The 22,224-nt window shown below is 38.0% G+C and overlaps 1 protein-coding gene across 1 annotated transcript; it reads right to left on the bottom strand.

The window, feature by feature from the left end:
• Positions 1 to 22: 22 nt before the first annotated feature.
• On the bottom strand, positions 23 to 21,831 carry LOC137948781 (replication factor C subunit 2). Its single transcript, XM_068794950.1, has 7 exons — positions 21,505 to 21,831; positions 20,927 to 21,033; positions 20,671 to 20,772; positions 12,692 to 12,887; positions 688 to 816; positions 406 to 600; positions 23 to 325 (listed from the first exon to the last, which is right to left on the bottom strand). The coding sequence occupies exons 1-7, from the start codon at positions 21,667 to 21,669 to the stop codon at positions 215 to 217; spliced, it is 1,005 nt and encodes a 334-aa protein (XP_068651051.1). The 5' UTR covers positions 21,670 to 21,831; the 3' UTR covers positions 23 to 214.
• Positions 21,832 to 22,224: the final 393 nt, after the last annotated feature.

Below are 22,224 nucleotides of genomic sequence, written 5' to 3'. Positions count from 1 at the left end.
TGCTTCCTTATTCAGGCTCAAAATCAAAAGCAACACAAGGGAACAAGTTTACCACTTTGTGGAATTAGTATTCTGACTACTGCAGGGTTAAAAGCAACTAACATTGGATGCAAATACAAGCAATTCAAAATGCAACAAGTAACCATCAGTATTCTCAAGCAGCTCATATCGTATAAAAGGCCAAACAAAAAAAAAATGCTTGATTGCATTAAGTTTACACAGCTTTAGCAGTTTCTTGAACAAGAGCAAGCTTTGCTAGGAGACCACATAACTGAAGAAGAGATCCAACTCCATCACAGATTCTCATGTGAGCAAATCCTGTTTCCTGGAAGCAGATGAAATTTCACAAGTGTCACAAAGAAATAGCAGAATGGTACAGAGTTCAGATGACTAAGAGAGACCAACCTTCAAGAATTCTAGCTTTAGATACTCGGGCATGTCGTAATTTTTTATTACACGGAAAACAGTAGTGATTATGTCAGTAGGAGAGTAACCAAGGTCATAGAGCTGCTTGAGACCAGCACAGGCATCATCAAACTTCCCTTCAAGAACATTCTGGACCATTTTTTTCACATGTAGCGGATGGGGTTGATCACAGACCTGGTGAGAATAAACCAACTTCAATGAGTGAATGTTTCATTTTATTTTTCAGAAATGGTAAAAGAGTAAGGATTTCATCTGACAGACCTTGAAGACACTCTCTTGATTAATAAATCGGAATCCACTGTAAGTGGCCTGCAAATTGTTCAAAGCCTGCCTCATATCTCCATCAGCAGTGAAGATTATGGCTTCAAGTCCCTCTGGCACGTAGGGGACCTTGTGTGGTTTTATGTAAAAAATAAAAACAACTGATCTAAGTAAGAATCCTTTTACAGATATTCAGGGAAAAAAAATATCAATTAACAGATTATACATACATTAATGTTAAGATAGTTCTCAGTTTCAAAAAACAAAAAAAAAAAGAAAAGTTAAGATAGTTCTAAGCCAAGAGAAGGACAGAAGAATTCGGCAAAGTGCAATTAAGCTTTGCAGAGTTGAGGAGAAAGAAGAGGAGAGAGAACATTGAAAGCAATTTAGAAAAAGAGGAGTAAGAGTTCAATGATAACCCCACTCATCCATTCTCTATTATTTTAAGGCTCTAGTTAGAAGTTGATGATGGGGGCAGCGAAGGAGTGGGAGCCATTGACTTCTGTGTTGGGCACTTAACTAGTGATTGTAGACTTCCATCTCTCATCTGATATACCTGTAATGGCTGTTGTGAATTTTGACTAGTGTTGGTGCTGAGAACTACTAGAATAGGTGTAGGTAAAGATGACATGAGAGAAATATGTCATTGGAAAGGGAGTGTTTTAGACAATGAAAAATAAGGTATATTCTCAAAGAAGGTAATAGCGACAGAGACATACATTTTCCTAGACGTAGGATCATCTCATAGATAACCTTTTTGTGTCCGGGAATACCCAAGAAAAATATAACAAATAGCCCGATGAGACAATTTATCAATAAGAAGGCCAAAATAGTGAACAAAACAAACAGAACCAACGATGAGAGGAGGTAAGTCGAAAATCTTACTCCCAGGTTCCACCTAATACAGAAGAAGGCATTTTGTTAACCAAATAGTAAGTTGTGAGAACTACATCGCCCCAAAACAACTTTGAAACATTTGTTTGGAACAAAATTGTTCTAGCAACTTCAAGTAGATGTCAACTCTTGCATTCTGCACCTCTATTTACAAAAGAGTGTACACACAGGATGCTTAATGAATAATGCCATGCATAACGCAGAAATTAGAGAACTTATTATTAGCAAATTAAAGACCATGATCTGAACGAAAGACCTGGATAAAAGGACTGGGAACCCGGCATGGGCACCCCATACATTAGAAAAATACAAATAAAAAGGATGTTGACTCTATCTACCACTTAGAAGAAATGAACTGATGGGGTGTTTCCCTAGCAGACATGACTGACAACCAAACGAAGTATCTGTGGTAGAGAATGAATGAACTGACTTAGCTTGTCTATGGAAGGATGTCTCGAGCGTAAATGACATAGATAATGATAGGTCACAGCCTGAAATGCAATAGATTCTGGCATCTCGATGAGTGCCTTAGTTACTCGCAAAACATGGGTAAATCCTAGATAGTTTGGTTTATTGTAAAAAAAAATATGTCAGGATATCTCAAATCTCCTTTGATGAGTTACAGCTCATCACCTGATCACGCAAACTTTCTTCCATACTATAAACAAGCAAAGTCATAATCTAATTGTCTTAAAATTCTCAATCATCATTAGGAGGAAAAGGAAGAGCCTCACTCAGAAATCTCAATTTCCTTTTTGCCTTACGAAACATCTGAACTAACCTGGACCAGTTAATGTAGTTCTGTCCATTCAACTTAGTAGAAGTTATCTAAATACTGTGAGATTCCTTGGAATTTGAATGACTTGAACCTTTGGAGGGTATAACCACTTCACCAAAGCCAGCCATAGAGCTGTTCTCAACAATAAACATCACAAACGCATGCTGGAATATAATATTAAAGACACCAGCATCCAAAATTCAACAAAAAGGTCACTATATTACCCTGTGCAATTTAGGCGGGACCCACACAATACAAAAATTAGAGCATCCAAACTCCATTAGAGACAATTGCACTGATACAATTCAAAACTCCAACAAAAATAGTGTTAGAAGAAGAAACTAGGGCTCACATTTAGGCCATGTGTTGTATGACTTGTGCCTGCATCAAATTGGGATAGAAAATCCCAATCAACCCTCTAGGGGAATAGAAAATCACATAAAGCTGTTCAATTGACAGAATAAGCCATTAACCTTACGGTTAAGGCACAAAAAAAAAAAAAAAAAAAAACCTTTAACTTTGATCAGCTGTAATTCTGAATAATCCCTCTTCCTGGAAGTTTGCAGACATGAGAGAAGGAAGAAACTTGTTAAAAATCCACAGCAATCAGATCGATCGCTCTTATACCATGTAAAAATAAGAGAAAGAAAGGATTGAGAAGAAAAGAAAGTGAAAGAGAAGAAGAAGAGCAGAGGGGAGGAAAGACTTAGTTTTTTTTTTTATGAATAGGTGAATATATTAAAAACTGAGAGAAGAATACAAACCTAATGCCGGGGGTATGACTCCACAACAAAATGTTGGAGAGAAATACCCGCTTTAGCTTGGGTATCTGCCAAGTGGTTGGCAGATCGGGGAATCTGGCTCCACTTACAATTTAAAGGGGAAAATAAATTACAAATGTCATTGAATAGCTTGGGAGGAAAAACTTAGTTGAGGAGCAATCACGTTAGGGAGTCTACTCGAGCCCTAACTCTCTTTATTAACTACTTTTTTTTAAACATAATAAAAACTCTAAAATGCCCCTACTACATCTTTGCCACTTACAGCCATAAAACAGCAGTGGAAAAGGATAAAAACTACATCATTTCACATGTCTAATTGACCCTTTTCCTAACAATGACTTTGGTACACAATATACAACAGTAAATTACCAACATATCCCTGAACTTTAACAAACAGCAAGGGTAATTGGGGATCACCTTGCAGAAGCCCTCAGGCACCCTTCAAGAAACCACAGACCAAGCCATTGAATAGAAGAGAGGAGGCCGTAGATACAATTGCTAATCCAAGACCATCTTATCCAAGATGGAGTCCAGAATTTTTCAATTCACCTTGTCGAAGGCATTCTCATGATCTACTTTGAGAGCAAATCAGGGTTGACCAATCCTCTTCAAGCAGTTGGTTAGCCGGTGGACATTCATGGCGCATTAAGGATGATTCAGCCTATCATAAAAGCACTTTGATTGGCATCAATCACTAGGTGGAGGGCAACCTTTAAGTCTTCTGGCTAGTAGCCTTGTAAAGATCTTGTATGGACTGAAAACCAAGCTGATAGGCCTAAAGTCCCTTGGCAATTCTGCTTGGCTCTTCTTAGGGATCAGAGAGATGAAGGATGCTTGGACTGCCTTACTTGTCATTCCTCTATGGTAGAAACAGTGGACAAACTCACAACATCTCCCTTGATGAAGTTCCAGCCATAATCAGGTTAGCAAGAGCTTCTAGGATCCTTCTAAGTTGTAAGTTGTGCTTTTCCGGCCAGTCCTCCATTTCATCTGAAAAAATATCTGCAAAGAAGCTAATAAGGTTGTTAGAGATTATGGTTCAAGAGCTTCTAGGATCCTTCTAAGTTGTAAGTAGGGCATTTCCAGCCAGTCCTCCATTTCATCTGAAAAATAGCTGCAAATAAGCTAATAAGGTTGTTAATGATTATGGTTCTTACCGTTGTTATCTCCTCATTGATGGTGAGGGAGGTTAGAACACCTGCGAGTACAGGGGATGGCATGAAAAATCTTGGTGTTGCCATCACCTTCAATCAACCACTTATAGCAAGCCCTCTATTTCCAGTGGACTCGCTCCATGGGAAAAAAGTTTTAAAGTTCATCACAGAGGGACAATCTAGTCCAAATTCAGAAGTGTTTAGAGCTCTACTTTCCTCAACGACGTCCAAGTCAGCAACTTTGGAGAGAAGGGAGGTCTAACGAGTAGAAGCCACAGTCTAGGATTGCTTTGACCAGGCCTTGAGATGGTTCTCCAGAGCTTTCGACTTCAAGCTAAATCTCCACCCTGGGTCTCCCAATACAACGATATCCTTCCACCAATTCTCAACAACATTACAGGTTTGTGGGGCCACTTATTCTTGAACTGAAAAGGCTGAGTACCCCATTTTACAAATTTAGTGCCAAGGAGGATCAAAGGTTGATCTGCTTACGGTGGTATTCCAGCCACAAAGAACATACTTGAGAACCTAGGTGGGCAAAATTTGTGCAAGCTTTTTATACATGGTTTGGTCCAAAGGAACGTATGATTTGCATGGGGCCTTAGCAAAGCTGAGGTAGATTTCCATTGAGTGAAAATTTGGGCAGTTGTCCAACAAGGCCCAGGAATTGGCCACGGAGAGCCAAAGTGGGGCGTTTCATTAGTCGGTTGCACTAGGACATTGCAGCATTCTCAATTCTTTTAACCTCAAAATGATAGTGGAAGCCACATGGCTGGCCATTGTCCAAGAGGAGAAAATATTCTTTGAAATCTAGGTTTAGTGCCAATGAGGCCTCCTTCACTGGGTACAACTCCAACACACGGGGAGGCGGTCAGTATTATTTGGTTTTCGGCATCATGCCCCTCCATGGAGAATTTTGCCTGTTTATGATGAGATTCTCAACCTTCGTGATGAACTGGCATTGCTTTGATCCTGTGATGTTTGAAGTGCAAATGGTTTAGCATATTCCTTGGCTCGTTTCTGTGTCTCACCACCTTCTAGAGAATACCTATTATCCATTGGCTATCAGCAGGTTTCTTGTACTTCTTTGTATATTTTTACTGTGAAAGCTTTTCTTTATACATTTTTTGTTCTTAGTGGTTAGCCTTCGGTTTAGTTGGCCTTGATGTAATTTGTCCAAGAAAAAACAGAATGGATTATCATCTCAAAATCAAGTCACCAGTGAACTAACAACACTGTTCTTCACTGTAGCCCAAAACTAAGCGAATCAGTGGGAATCAATTAAACAAAAAAAGTATCAAAGTGTTGGCCACGTCAATTGCTGCTCAATGTCTGGACAGAAGTCAGGAAGAGATTGGCTACCGTAAGCAGGTTTCTTGCACCTTCAAGGACTCTTGCAGGACAAATTATGACAAATCCAACTGCAAGTCTGAATCTGGGTTTTTTTTATGACTCAGAAGATGTGCACGACCAGGAGTAGTTTCAAAAATGGGAAAGCTGGTTTTGAAGAAAGAATATTGTTCAAAATCCTTCCTCGAGCATCAAAAACATAGAGGAGAAGGATAGTTAAGCTACTACTTGGTGGCAAGCCCTCACTAAACATTGAAAAGAAACTTCAAGAAGAGGCCCAGACATGGGAACACATGAAGCAGCTTATGGATGAGGAGTTTTTGCCTTTCAGTTATAAACAAGCCATGGTAGAGAGGTTTAACAAGATCACTCGAGGTAATCATTTTGTTTAGAAATATACCTAAGAATTCCATAAGGTAATTAGTAAATTTAAAGCTCAAGAAAGTCAAGAGGACTCACTGATAAGATATACTGGTAGGCTAAAACATGAATGTTTCGGATGCTATCCAAAAGGCCAAATTTCATGAGTAGTATAACCAATCTCAAAGTTCAGAGATATTTTGGTAATTTTACTGCAGTGCATAGTGTCCAGAGGTTTAGTTAGAAAGATGTTAATTAGACATGTCCAATGCTGTAAATTTTAGCTTTTCTCACTGCTGTTTTATGGGTATAAGTCATATTAGTGTAATAAAGGTAATATGGACTTTTTCCTTTTAATCACTTAAATTGTTTAATAAATAGGTTAGGGTCAACCAGACACCCTAACAAGACTGCTCTTTCTCAATGCAGTCATTCTCCCTCGTCTCTTCTTCTTCTTTTCCACTTTCTTTCTCTTCAATTCTTCCTTTTCTCTAAGCTTTTAAACCAACACACTTGCAAACACCCAAAACAGTACCCAAAATCTGCTACGTCATCCAAAACCCAAAAATAAGCAGACAACCCCTTACATCCAATAGACCAACCATCCAAAATTTTATCTCAAAATCCACCAAACTTAAGCCAAACATTACTTGCCATCAACATAGGAACTCTAGTAACTAAAAATCATAATGTCCTCAAAAGGAAAAACAATTATTAGTTCATGAACAGAAGGGGTAGCATTATTTACTGTTGATGACAATCAGGCAGAGGAAAATTATGATGAAAATCTAGCAGAAGAAGCTGAGATAGTTGATGCTTGGACTATAGCCCTAGTTTGGTGAATAAAAGTGTCTCTTTACACTCCTAACACGAAGAAAATCGGTCGAAGCATAACATCTTTACTAACTACATTTTTTTGGAAGGTCATACAACAAAAGTTATAATTCATTCAGATAATTGTGAGAATGTGATCTCACAGATGCAGTCTCTAAACTAAACTTGAAGGCAAAAGAACACCCATATTTCTACAAACTAGCATGGTTCAATAATGATAATGAAGTGCAAGTGTTTTGAAGTATTTGGCTACTTTTGCAATTTGAGATAGGTATACTAACATGATCTGGTATGATATTGTCCCCTTGGATGCATGTCTTCACCTACTAGGAAGAATTTGGCAGTTTGATAGAAAGGTTATATATTGTTGGAAGATAGGCCCAAGCCCACACGACCAAGGAAGATCCATGCATCCAAGAGATATAGAAGACGGGCTCAAGGCCCATAGGCCCACATACAATTATGGTAGGATGGTAAATAAAGGGTCATCTCATAGAGATAGCATTGATATAATTAAGTTAAAGTTTCAGGGTTAACACCCTAAACCCTAAACCCTAAGTTCAGGGGTATTATTGTAATATAGTAGTTTCATTAATCTATAAATAGAGCTTCAAGGGGAGGATTAAAAAATCAAGTCCATAACCCTTCTACCTCCAGTTTCCTCCCAATGGGTTTCTTTCCCTTTTTCTCCATGAGCTAAATCCATGGAGTCCAAAAAATCAACATAATATCAGAGCATTGATTTTCAAGACTCGTACCTATGGTCTTCTTCTACAATATGGTCGTTGGAACTCTGGCGTCTTCGGTCCTTCTGGCATTCTTTCTCTACAGTAGATGTTTAATTCTCTCTCTCTATGTCAAAAATGTCTTTACTGCACTGCTATTTGAGCATAATCTTAATTTGTCTCTCTAAAAGTATCCTTATATTTATTACTTGAGCCACTCGGACCGTCCCCAAGCGCTAGATCGACACCGAGATCTGAACTCAAGTTCCTTTGCTGTTGTGACTTCTATTCATTTTTCTGTCTCTGCTGCTCTGCCATTTGGTTTTTTTATCTTTGCCCATACCTTACTGTTCTGGGTTCAACATAGCCAAGATCTTGAATTCTTGAATTCCAGAAATTAGAGCCCGCTCTTACTTTGAAAGAGAAGAATTACTTCATATATTCCTCTCCCTATCACCCTTCCTCTATCCGATCCTCTGTCCGAACACGAAAAGAAGTTGCAAAGACAAGACTCTTTGCAAGAGACAACGAAGTGACGGAGGGAGACACTTCTCTGGGGTGCCGTCTTCTTTTCTGCTATTGATAATTTGCCTGGAAACAGCAGCAGAGAGAAGCCATTTTTTTATATCGTGTTGACGGTAGCCTCTGCTATCACAACTATTGAGAAAGGAGAACACTTACAGGTTGTCATTGGGGAGTTGCAGAATAAGAGAGTTTGATTTGAATTCTCTTAGCAGCAGAGATTAATGTTCTAAAAATCGCCCTCGGAAGTGAGATGTCTAGCAGCATACGGTCTTCTGCTCGACTTACTACTGCAAATTTTGGAACCAGATTTCCTCTTATAGCCATTCCAATTGATTGTCTCTGCTCGCCGGGAAGAGACGTTTCCGTTTTTGGATGCACGACTTGCCAAGATGCTGGCTGATTGTTCAAGCCAGCTTGGTTTCCTTTTCTGGACGATAAATCAAGGAAACCTGCGTTGTTCGGTCAGGGAAGAAAATACTGTAGCAATCTCAAGTTTCCTAAGTTAGGAAACTTGATTTAATTGAGCATCGGGTCGAGCGCGTGCCAAGCAACCCGGACCGGGACGAGAGCAACCCAAGGGAAGTTACTGTTCTGTTCTTTACCGAGTCAACCTGGGTCAACTCAGACATGGCCAACTTATTCATCTGCCTTGATATACGTGTCCAAGTTTATACATATTTCGGCGCAACTTGGTAAATTTTTTCTCTAGCTGGATTATTATTTTTAAAGAATTGACAAATTATTCCTTGGTCAGCATATTATTTAGTGCAGATACTTGCCGAGGATTATTTTATGGGTCATTGGATTTTCATTATTTTGGTTCGTGTTATATGGGCTCAAACCCATTTCAGCTGCTCCTATTGTGTCTCTTTTGATGAGACATTATTATTGAAGAAGAGGTAGCCTCATACCATTATTTATTTATCCCCTTCAAAAATATCAAAAATATTTGTGGTTGGGAGTCCATGACGGAGGAATTTAATACCCCGTCAAAAATATCAAAATTATTTGTGGTTGGGAGTCCATGACGGAGGAACTTAATATCCCATAAAAAATATCAAAAATATGTAGGGTTGGGAGTCCATGACGAAGGAACTTATTATTACATTTATGTTACTTCCCCCACCCCCCACCCAATTAATGTCATATATTACTCTACCACTTGAGAGTCGTTGTCCTGTGGAGGGACACGGTGGTGGAGGTAGACACTTCAAAGCAATGCCGATAAACACACTACCTACAGAAGATGGAGTGTGCCCTACATCCAGCATGAGTTAAGACTGGAGTATGGAGCAATGTCTTAGCGGCTAGGAGTGATTTACTCTCACTGATATTATACCAACTGGGCCTCATGAATGAGAGCACCAGTGTGAGGGGGAATGTTGGAAGATGAAAGCATATTGGAAGATGTGCCATTTTATACAAAAAAATATTTTATACATCATTTGCAGCAAGCTGGGAGTTCATGTTGTTCTCTCACCCCCAGCTTGAGGAGGAGAATTGGAAGATAGGGCCCAAGCCACACGACCAAGGAAGACCCATGCATCCCAGAGATATAGAAGATGGGCTCAAGGCCCACATATCAAAGTGAAGGCCCATAGGCCCACATACAATTATGGCAGGATGGTAAATAAAGGGTCATCTCATAGAGATGGCATTGATGTAATTAAGTTAAAGTTCTAGGGTTAACACCCTAAACCCTAAGTTTAGGGGTATTATTGTAATACAGTAGTATCATTAATCTATAAATAAAGCTTCAAGGGGAGGGTTAAAAAATCAAGTCTATAACCCTTCTTCCTCCAGTTTCCTCCTAATGGGTTTCTCTCCCTTTTTCTCTCCCTAAGTGGAGGTAGACACTTCAAAGCAATGCCGATAACCACACTACCTACAGAAGATGGAGTGTGCCCTACATCCAGCATGAGTTAAGACTGGAGTATGGAGCAATGTCTTAGCGGCTAGGAGTGATTTACTCTCACTGATATTATACCAACTGGGCCTCATGAATGAGAGCACCAGTGTGAGGGGGAATGTTGGAAGATGAAAGCATATTGGAAGATGTGCCATTTTATACAAAAAAATATTTTATACATCATTTGCAGCAAGCTGGGAGTTCATGTTGTTCTCTCACCCCCAGCTTGAGGAGGAGAATTGGAAGATAGGGCCCAAGCCACACGACCAAGGAAGACCCATGCATCCCAGAAATATAGAAGATGGGCTCAAGGCCCACATATCAAAGAGAAGGCCCATAGGCCCACATACAATTATGGTAGGATGGTAAATAAAGGGTCATCTCATAGAGATAGCATTGATGTAATTAAGTTAAAGTTCTAGGGTTAGCACCCTAAACCCTAAACCCTAAGTTTAGGGGTATTATTGTAATACAGTAGTATTATTAATCTATAAATAGAGCTTTAGGGGGAGGGTTAAAAAATCAAGTCTATAACCCTTCTTCCTCCAGTTTCCTCCTAATGGGTTTCTCTCCCTTTTTCTCCATGAGCTAAATTCATGGAGTCCTGAGAATCAACATATATAATGGAGAGAAAAAACATACATTTCTTTGTTGATGCCAATAGCTCTCTTTAGTTGACAAAAGACACTAGATTTCATGCCAAGTCCGAATCCAAAGCATGCCTTTCTTTGGCAACTTATGATCAAGAACTGAAAACCAACATAATTTTCATTCTCATCTTCACTGAGCATTGCTCTATAGCAAATAAAATTCCAGCTACTCTTGAACATGTCCAAGGAGTTGTGGATGAATTCTAAGATGTGTTACCCTCGGATCTACCACCTGGTTTGCTCCCCATGGGAAATGTAGAACATGGAATTCATGAGCTAGTACTTGATTCTAGTTTGCCACACAAGCCACATTATTGTATGTACCAAAAGAATAAGAAGAGTTGAAATGACAAGTTGAAGAGTTGGTACAATAGAGATTAGTACAAAAACGTAGCAATCCTTGTGCAGTCCCAACCAATTGGTGCTTAAAGAAAGACAAAACTTGATGAATGTGCATTGGCGGTATTGCCAATAACAAAATCATCATCACGTGAAGATTTCAAATTCCAAAACTTCACGACATGTTAGACAACTAAGTGGGGAAACAATATTCTCTAAGATTGATCTTAGAAGAGACTATCATCAAATAAAAATTCAGCTTGGAGATGAACCGCTTTCAAGACAGGAGAGAGAGACTTTATGAGTAGCTTGTGATGCCTTACACATTCAATAATAACCCTATCACTTTCATGAGAGTAATGTATCAAAAAATAAGAGTTGAGGCCTTTCATATGGCAAATTTATGGTAGTTTATTGTGACAATATTTTGATTTATAGTCCTGAGTTGCACACTGCAGCATCTCCAAGAAGTTTTGGAGTCCCTAAGAAAGCATGACTATCTCCCAATCTTAAGGAGTTCAGTCTAGCTCCATCAAGTCTCATATTTTTGGGGGACAAAGTTTCTGAGGAAGGTACCAAAACAGATCCACCAAAATTCAGGCAATCCTTAAGCCACGAACACCTTCCCATGTGCAAGAGGTAAGGTCCTTCTACATGAGTTTCACACCCTCAAGGATTGATCTGCAATCAAAACATTTTTTCTTCACATCATTTTCTCCTGCACTAACATTTGAGATCCCTCGTTTCAAGACCATGCAAAATCCAATCGAAAAGAAAATTAATTGAAAATCTCCCTCACAATCACTTATACCTCCTAAAGAAACCATCTTAGTTCATCCCATTTACAGAACTTGGGCAAGGGATTGCTTTCAAATTTGCTTACATCTCCTTAGAAGAGAAATAGTTTAAACATTTGATTTGGGTTATTACCATTTTTATTATGCCTTTACTTTATTCCATTCTTGTACTTGCATTGGTTTAAGAGAAACAAATGAGAACCACACCTAGTATTCTTGCAAAATTTCAGCTTTGAATCTAAAGATTATCTGGTGATATCACTTTCATCTTGCAGAAAAAGGTTGAGAAATTACTTAAAAGGCCTTTCAACAAAGGATCCACAACAGAAAGTCAGTAGACCAAGAAGATTAAGAAAAATTTTAAAAAGCAGAGAGAGAGAAAGAGAGAGAGAGACTAAGTAGGAGAGAGAGAGAGAGAGAGAGACTAAGTAGAGCAAGAATTAGTTCAGTAGTTTGGATTACCTATAAAATGTGGAGTTAGCAATAGTAATGAATATCATCATACAATGTAAATTGATTTAACCAGATGCCTTCAGAAGTCAAGATAAATAAGAAATCCTATATGATGGTAGTAATAATAACAATTCCACAGTAATATGTGACCGTTTGATGAGTTTCTAGATTTGAGAAAGCTGATCAATTTGATGGTTCAACTTATTTTTGGTGGTTAATTAGGTGGTACAGAATAATATTATGTGGATGTAAATTCTTTAAAATGAGTTCATCTCCGCTACTATAACCATCAAAAAGCAGAGTAGACTTGCTAAAGTTGATTCAAGAGGCTAAAGTTGATTCAAGAGACAAGTTAGAAAAAGTGAGACGAGATTTATCTCAACAGGGCAATCTACATGGTACGATAATATGCCACCAATAAAAAAATAAATTAAAAAAAGTGAAACAATTGTACCTTCTCTGCTTCCACAACCACCATAAGGCGACCAAGAATCTCTTGATCTGATAATCTTGAAAAACGGACAAGTGCACATCGACTCTGAATGGGCTCAATAATTTTAGAAGAGGTATTGCAGGCAAGAGCAAATCGTGTAGAATTTGAGTATATCTCCATTGTACGTCTCAAAGCTTGTTGTGCCCCAGATGTCATGCTGAAAAATATTATCAAATTTGAAAGGATTGCAAATCAACAGCATAAACAGCTCACTTGAGTAAGACAAACTGAGAGAAATATGGAGAGTGAGGGAGGAAGCTTAGAATGACAACAATTTACAGTAGTTTGTGGGAACTGATTTGGATAGAACTTCTCAGTCATAATACAAAGCTAGCCACTGACTCTCTTAAATCAAGAGGAAATCTGTTGCAAAATTAGCCTTTTCTCCAGTAGATAAATAAGCAGGTATTTTGTCTCATCAAGAAAACTGTTGAAAGGCTCACATGCAGCTTACGCTGGAATCCATGCATGCAGCACAGCATACATCTCACACGGAAATCCAAGCTGTCCTTACTCTCTTCGACTTCTTAATATCCTTTTTTTCAGTAAAGTTGTCTAGTTTGATTAGTATAGGTTTGGCCTGAATCTCCGAACGTGAGGAAAACTTCACGTTCTACACTCGTTTCTCCTTCTATTATAAAAAAAGAAGATGGGATCGAGGGGAGATATACACACGTTTTCTCACTTACTCTCTCTCAACCTTACGAAAACCCATCTTCTTCTCCAGAGTCTTCCTCTCCTTCCTCATGATAACTCCTAGACCCTTATATGTTTCATTCTTCTTGTTCTTCTCAAACTCTAACCTCCAAGCACATATAGTATCACAGCAGAGCTGAACATGTATGGTAGAGTTTTCTGTTTCCACAGCAGAATGAAATGCATCCTTCTTTTTGTGCAGCTGAAAGAGGAGCACTTCAATGCAAGTCAGTTTTCAATGGGAGGTTTTATTCAGTGACTATGCTGATTGTTCCTCGAGTAAGATGAGAATTTGGACGCTCTTAGAAGTTGTTTTGAGGTTCACTTCAATGCAAGTCAGTTTTCAATGGGAGGTTTTATTCAGTGACTATGCTGATTGTTCCTCTGAGGAAGATGAGAATTTGGACGCTCTTAGAAGTTGTTTTGAGGTTCAGCTATTCGCAAGCGGATCTTCTCTGAAAGTTTTTTTTCCCTGGTTGGTCAAGAGAACTTCCCATTGCCGTGTAATGGGGAATCCTCATGTCTTCCTCTTCTGTTTTACTTCAGCCACATCTAGGCTGATGATCTGAAAGGGTTCAACTCCTCTAATGGATGCCTTCTCAGCAGTCTATGCTTGTCAGGTTACTTAGCTGTTGTATATAGGCAATGTCTATTTTTCCTGCAAATCATGTCTCACTATGGCAGTTTGTCAACCCAAAACTCTGCCTCCCCACAAGATGATGCAAATGGTCCTCCTTTCAGACAATATCAACAACTTGCATTTTTTAATGAAGCTATGGGTGAAACTGAAGCAAACAATTTTGCGTCTCTAGAATTTGAAAAAGCTGATTCGGGTGTGAAGAATCTAGACAAACAACAGCCCAACAAAACTAAAGTTGAAAGGAGAAGAAGTTGTTGAAGAGAAGATATGGAAGGCTCTTATATAACTCTCATAGTAAGAAGTCTCACAAAACTAAAATTAATATAGTGGAGTCTTACAAGAGTCTCACAGAAGGAGGTCTCATAGAAGAGTCTCAATTTAAAGGTATTTGAGTTATGTTAGTCTTCTATTTATGTTGAGTTATTTAATTATGCTAAGATTTATCTTTAAGTGTTAGACTTTGGGTGTAATTGGGACACGGGTACTTTAATTGTAATTGGACTCTATTATTTTCCTCTATTATAAATAAGGGCCCATATACTCAAATTACAACAAGTCAATGAAGTTTTTCTCTTTTCCGGAAATTTAACAAAAGCCTAAATTACTTTTTCATACAATTGAGAGCCAGAAGGATAAGTTTGAAGTGACATGGAGGGAAATGGAGTTCACCAAAAGACAACAAGAAAAATCGAAGACGATAGAGACATCTCAAGGAGTTACACTTAAAAAGAAGGGTAAGAAATGATTGGAATGTTTGAAGAAAAGGGCCGAAAGTAAAGTTATAGAGAAAAGGAAAGTGCACAGGTGCTCATCTTACAAGAAACTAAGGCTCCTTCCATGTCAAAACCGTTGATTAAGAACCTTTGCCATATTACACAACTTAGTTGGGTAGCTATAGATGTTGCTCGCACTGTTGGGGGCCTGCTTGTTTTGGGACAAGGCAATCTTATAGTTGCAATATACTCAAATGAGTATAGAATGGACTAGACCTCCTCCTGGACACTTTAAATTAAATTTTGATGGAAGTGCCTTCGGTTGTCCGGGCCCAGCCGGATTTGGTGGAGTGATTCAGGATGATCAAGCGAATCTTCTCTTCACTTATGCGGGTCCAATTGGAATATCAGACTCTACTTGTGCGGAATTACATTGCTTGCTCAACGGGCTGAAGCTCTTCAAACAAAAAAAGGATGGTGCTCTCTTGATTGAAGGGGATTCTCAAGTTATTATAAACTGGTGCTCCAAGCCTTCAAAACCTCCTTGGCGTCATTGGAAGATTTATGATGAAATTTGTAATTTAACTTCTGATTTATTATGTACTTGGAAACATGTTCCAAGATCTGCTAATCATTTAGCCGATGTTCAAGCTAAAAAAGGCGTTAACCTCCAACATCTTGTTGTGGAGGAAATGTCTTTTTAGTTTTTTAGTTTGTATTTTTCTCTTTTGAATACATTTACAACTCTTCTCAAAAAAAAAAAAAAAATATACTCAAATGAGTAGTTACTCTCTCTCATCAAATTCAAGGATAGAGAAGTCGGTGTCTTTTGGGGTTTGGAAGGAGTTTATGGTCCTACCAAATATTGGTAGAGAGCAGATCTTTAGGAGCTATCTGATTTTATCTTAGAATGGACCTAGCCTTGGTGTCAGCTGGTGATTTCGATGGCATCTGCTTTACTATTAAGAAGTTGCCACCGCCACCCCCACCCCCTCTCGGCCAATCAAATATCTTCATCCATGAGGGTTATTGTGATTGTATTGGGGCCTATGGGCTGGAGGAGATCCCAGCAAAAACTTTGTTGAATTTATGGAAAAAAAAAACTTCATTGATTTAATGTAATCTGAATACATAAATCCTTATTTATTATAAAGGAAAGTAGTAGAGGTCAATTACAATTAAATTACCATTGTCCCAATTACACCCAAACTCTAACACTTAAAGATAAGTCTTAGCATAATTAAATAACTCAACATAAATAGAAGACTAACATAACATAAACACCTTTAAACTAAGACTCTTCTATGAAACCTCCCTTTGTGAGACTCATGTAAAACTCCATCATATTAATTTTGGCTCTGTGAGAGTCTTGTAAGAGCCTTCCATATCTTCTTTTCAATACTCCTCAAGGTGGGAGGTAATCACAGTGATCTCATCTTGAACCAAATAACGTTGATGTAGTAATAAGCTTCTCCATCATAGTGTCCCAACACCGGGCACTGACTCTCAAAGGTAGAAATGGGTGATAAACGTAAGTCAAATCCAAACTCAAAGGATTTCAAACAAATATAGTGATAATAATCACTAAAGTGGATAATGCCTGTCATTCACAAGACGGCAATAAAAGACCCACAGGTACCAACAAAAAGTCTTTATGGACTTAAAACACCCATATAGATAAACGGGACCAACCAAAGCAATGTTTCAAAAGGGTTTGGCCAAAGGGGTAAGTGAGAGTCAAATAAAGGATGGTAGGAGTAAGTGTTATGGTCCTGGGTTAAGTACCTATGTCTTCCGCTCCTAACAGGCCGGTCTTTTGGGTAGTATTGGCTAGGTGCTTAACATTTGGTATCAGAGCAGGCGCTACGTCCTGACTTCGAGTCCCAGCGGCCGCGTGCGCAGGTGGACCGCAAGCCCCTGGCGTGACCCCTGACCCGGTCGCGTTGCTGTGTTAATGCCGCCGTGGTCGTCGGCTTGGGCGGGCGGGGTGTGATGTTATGGTCCTGGGTTAAGTACCTATGTCTTCCGCTCCTAACAGGCCGGTCTTTTGGGTAGTATTGGCTAGGTGCTTAACAGTAAGTTTGCCAAATAACAATAACATGATAATAGGAATCAAAGGAAGATAAGATGATGGGGCCACAATGTTCTTTATTCAAATCTTCATCAAAATAATCAATGGTGACAATAGTAAGAACCTAGGAATCCTTCCATAATAATGTCTCAGTCAAAGAGACACAATAGCAACAGCGGATATGGGCCAATGCCCAAATAACACAAACCAAATAATAAAAGTCCTTAATAAGGACACATGAAATAATCCGTTGTGAGTCTATCCTTGTATAAGGAAGCTTTAATACTTCTGATATCAATATCTCCAAAACTATAGCTCAGAATCACAAACGGTTTGTTGATAAAAAAACTAGACTCAAATATCTTTAATTAGATATCAATTTTGACATAAAAATATTCATTCTTGAATCTTTTATAATCTATTGATTCTCTTTATTTTTGTATCAAGACCCTTGCTGACTCCAATGAGAATATCTCCTTATATATAGATCAGATTGAAATTAAATTTTCTCCTTCTGAAACTAGATATCAATACCTTTCATCCAGGTATAATTTTTGTTCATAAAAAATACTTCTTTTGAGAAAAAGAATCTGATAGATTTTGGAATCTATAATCTGGCCGAAGTAAGTACTCTTTCTTTGGCCAGCGACCATTGACTCTTACAAGATCGATCTCCATCTAGAAAACTTAGATTGAGGATTGGTTGAAAAAATAAGAAAATAGACTTACAAATCTTTCTTTGAATATATAATTCTCCCTATAAAGTCTCATTCTTGATAGTATAAGCCGGCTCGAAAGTTGAAATTTTCTACTGCTGCTCGAACCACTCTTGCAATATGACATTTGTTGCTTCAAATATCGATTTCTATTTGTAGAAACATCCAATTGCTAAAATTCATTTTGCGTTAGAAAGTAGACTCGAATATCTTTCTGTCAATATATAATATGCAATATGAAAAGCTCAATATTGAGGTCAAATGCAAAGCAAACAACGGGTATAGAGGCTGAAAAGAGAAAAAAAAGATAGATACAAACCTAAACTACTAGAGATAATAGATAAAAAAAGGATCACATTATCTTTGTGGTTGACTGAGTCAACTCACAAAACCTGCTCTGATGCCATGTTGAATTTATGGAAAAGAGAAACTTCATTGACTTAATGTAATCTGAGTACATGAACCCCTATTTATAATAAAGGAAAGTAGTAGAGCCTAATTACAATTAAATTACCTTTGTCTCAATTTCACCCAAACTGTAACACATAAAGAAAAGTCCTAACATAATTAAATAACTAAACATAAATAGAAGACTAACATAACTAAAACACCTTACACTGAGACTCTTCTGTGAAACCTCCTTCTGTGAGACTCCTGTAAAAGTCTTCCATATCTTCTCTTCAACAAACTTTACTGAGAGCAATAGCCTACCAAGGTTTAATAGGTCTTTGGGAACTACCAACTGCCTTCAGGTGTACTCAGATGTCTTTGTCCTAGTTGTTGGAATTTAGTTTTTGACCATTGATCTATTCTTTTAGACACAAAAACCAATGTGTGGGGAAGGAGACCATTCAGTTAGAGAACTACGGGTTGCAGTGTCAAGCCTACTGCCATGTAATGGAGGATTGGCAGAAGCATTTCCAAATTGAGGCCAAATGGTGGAATTGTGGCAATGAAGTTAAATTAAGAATAAGTTGAAGCAATTGTCCAAGTCCAATCATGCTCTCTCTTTGCTCAAAGGAGCATTGTGCCTGCAAGTGGAATCCCTCAACCTCCTTGAGGATTGTAGACCCTTATCGGTCTCTAAATTTCTGATTGCATTGTTGCTTCCACCACTTTGCAGAATTTAATAAACCATGATAGAATTCAATGGAGCCACGGGCTCATTACCGATGACTTAAAGAAGGAGATAGGAATACCCATTTTCTCCAATCCATCACATCTGCTTGTCGCCAAACTAACAAAATCAACCCACTTAAAATTAGTGGCAGTGTTATTTCTATAGGGCGGCTATTATTGATGAGATATTGAGATTTGCTACTATAGACCCACACTTTAACTTTTTGCCAATTAAGTACCTATCTGAACTTCAATGAGGGAACCTTGAAAAATCTTTCTTTCTCAATGGAGGAGATCGAATTAGCTGTCACCAGAATGCCTTTGGACAAAACCTCAGAGCATGATGGATTTAACAGGGAGTTTCTTTTCCAGTTGATTAGCACTCTCTTGATGATAAGATGATGGTGGAAGATTTTTAAGAAAAAGGAATCACCTATAAGAATTGGTTGGAGCGAATATGCCCCCCCCCGTGGCGCCATTGGGATTCTCTTCGGGAAATTCTTGAAATTGCTTCTCAATTTTCTTGTATTTGGTCTCACATTCCGAGATCTGCTAACTCGATAACAGATGTGCTCGCCAAGTCGGGAGCAACCTTTCAATCTCTTGTTGTTAGGGATTTGCTCCTTGTTTCTTTGTAATTCTCTTTGTTATATACATCTTTTCAAAAAAAATCCAAATCCATGGCATTCCTTTCCTTAATAGATTTTGAGCAAGAATTGATGACCAGCAAAGTAGTTTTTACCCTTAGCTATATTAAGCTTCACTCTCTACCAAAGGAGATTTCAGCTATTTCCAAACTTATCCAAGGAATTCTTGATGAGTTCCAAGATGTGTTTCCCTCAGATCTACCACCTAGTTCTCCCCTTATACAAGATAAGCAATATGTAATTGAGTTGGTACCTGATACTACTTTGCAAACAAGTCACATAATCACATATCAACAAATAAAAAAGAGAGTAAGAACTCAAGGACGAGGTCTTTTCTGAAAGGGGAGAATGATATAGTACATCATAATGTGGCAAATGTAGCTGATAAATATACAAGGACAAGAGATCACTCCAAAGTCATTCATGTTTATAGAAGAAGAAAAAAATAAGATTTGATTAAAAGAGGCCTAAATTTCCTATTTCAAGCTCAAGTTCCAAGAATAGAAAGTCTCTCTCAGTTGCACTTTCATATTTCAAACTTGCTGAAATTAGAAGTTTTATTGGACAAAATGTTGGTATACAACTAAAGTCCCACATTCTGTGGAGAACGGTAGTGTCCATAATCCTTACACAACAACTTGTTGATTTTATAGGAAACACCACTTAAATGGCAACTTGTTGTTTTGGTTAAAAGCTCTCATTAGAAAGTCTTCTCAATTAGTACTTACTGGTTTTAGTTTTGGTCTTTGTTTATAAATGAAGAAAGTCTAAAGTTTGCAACTCTATAGATTAAAAGGTGTTTCCTGTTAGGAGTTTCTTTTCTAGCAAGTAGAACTAGATTTAGTATGTCCTAATTAGTGTCTACGTCCTAGAATGGACAGCATATGCGTTTCAGATTTTGTTCATTTTTAAATTTATAAAAGGCTTTCATATGTAACACAGAAATTACTTTTTTGCTAGTGAATAAAGTTCTGGTTGTTGTCCTCGTTCAGATAACTTATCTTTAGCTTTTTCTCTATTTGCTATTTTTCTTAATAATTAATAGTTACAGAAACCCTACTTTTTGTCTTTCAAGTTTTACCCATTAAACTTCACCTTAGATTGTATTTTCTTAGTAGCTGCTAAAATCTAGGTTACTCATACTCTAGAGGAAACACTCAACTTTGTTATTCCTTGAATCTAAACCACTGTGTTGTGTCAATATTCCATGCCATCAGATATACATGGTAACCAAATCTACAGCCTCTTTTATTTGTTCTCACTTACAGTGCATATCAACACATCTATGAAGTTACTCAGTACTAAGAATTTGAATTGCTTATATTGTAAACAACTCACCTATCTGCTTCATCCAAAATTATCATCTTGTGTTTTCCTGGTGGAAGTGTCACCTTCTTCTGGGCAAACATCTTAATCTTGTTTCTTACAACATCGATTCCCCTAAAAAAAGAGTGGCAAAAAAAAAAAAAAAAAAAAAAAAATACCGGTCAGATACACGGTAGAAAACTTCTAACAAGTGCAACAAGGCTTTTTTGGGGGAGAACTAGCATTGGAAGGCAAGTAAACCGATTAAGTTTGCTTAAAAGTGTCTTACCTCTCATCTGATGCATTGAGCTCTAAAACTGCCTCCTTACAATTTGGACCAAGCAGCTCGTTGGCAAGAGCCAAAATGCTGGTTGTCTTCCCGGTTCCTGGAGGACCCTGACAATTAGCAAATGCATAAGAAGATAGCAAAGTGATATGACAGTTGCTTCGAATACAGGAAAGATATAAGATAAGTAATCTGTTGGTAGAGACCCATATTTTAACACTAAATATGCTGTGAGAGTAGTTCATAAGGGAAAATGTTTATCATCCACGGAATCTTAAGAGAATAACTCATTGGGTGCCAAAAACAAGAGACTGATCATTCGCAGATAAAATTTAGGGCTTTCGCACCCAATTTTTCAAATAATCGAGTAACTATCAACCCAAGATGCTGTTTGTCCGCTTTGTTGAGTAAACGAAGTATGCAGTTTGCTGAAAAACTTATCAAACTCAAAAAATTTGATAGAATAAATTGTACACGCACAATATGCACCAAATGAGGGCAAAGAAACCTAAAACTGCATGAAGAAACTCACAAAAACAACACAGGGGAACCAGGGACGTGAAATAATTGGATTTACTAACTGCCAAGATAAGATTAGGCATGTTTCCGTCCTTGGCGATGACTTGAAGCCGGGAAACGGCATCTGTGTTGCCAACAACATCGGCTACTTTGGTTGGTCTGTATTTCTCCACCCAAGGAACTTCGAAGCCGGTGGAAAAAGTCGGTGCTGACGAGGTAGTAGCCATTAATATGGACAGACCTTGAGGAGACACAATAGAGACGGTGGACTGCTTCGAAGTTCAAACCCTGCAAACCTCAGTTCCCCAACAGGAAAAAGCTCCAAAAAAGAGCGGGAGACGACGAGAGCTATGAGCATACAGACGGGCTTATGAACGGATCGGTGAAGAATTTCGGATGCCCGTATTCACGAACTGGAGGAGATGACCAGCAACTCCCATCCGACTACGAGAGCCGTGAAAGCAAAAGCAAATGTGTTGGAACTGTGCACTTAACTTAAATGGAGAAAGCGGGTCCCATTCGACCTTGATAGGTAGTATATTAATATGGGGGATTAGTCCACTTTGAAAATGAATTACTTAAAAAGAAAATAAAAATTCAAATAATTTACTTTTTTTAATATAAATAATTAAAAATATATAATAAAGTAATTTTTTGCGTTAGTGTGCATAATAAAATGTACGGGGAAAATGTAGAGGAAAGTTAATAAATAATTAAAAACTTAATTTAAATTAATTTAATTAAATATTTAAAAAATTAAAAAAATACATACATTTATGACA

The sequence above is a fragment of the Aristolochia californica genome, unplaced genomic scaffold (genome assembly GCF_029961685.1).
Source record: "Aristolochia californica isolate CCGP_79_NKW_82.1479 unplaced genomic scaffold, dmAriCali1.0.hap1 SCAF_13, whole genome shotgun sequence".
Taxonomy (NCBI): Eukaryota; Viridiplantae; Streptophyta; class Magnoliopsida; order Piperales; family Aristolochiaceae; genus Aristolochia; species Aristolochia californica.
The sequence above is the reverse complement of the archived record's forward strand: the minus strand, read 5'-3'. Positions and strand labels throughout refer to the sequence as shown.

Excerpts from the sequence above, each read along its gene's own strand:
- LOC137948781 (XM_068794950.1), bottom strand. The coding sequence starts at position 21,669 with ATGGCTACTACCTCGTCAGCACCGACTTTTTCCACCGGCTTCGAAGTT. Across the intron at positions 20,773-20,926 it reads CTCAATGCATCAGATGAGAG|GGGAATCGATGTTGTAAGAA; the intron begins GTAAGACACTTT and ends CTCTTTTTTTAG. Across the intron at positions 817-12,691 it reads TGGTTGTGGAAGCAGAGAAG|GTCCCCTACGTGCCAGAGGG; the intron begins GTACAATTGTTT and ends AAACCACACAAG.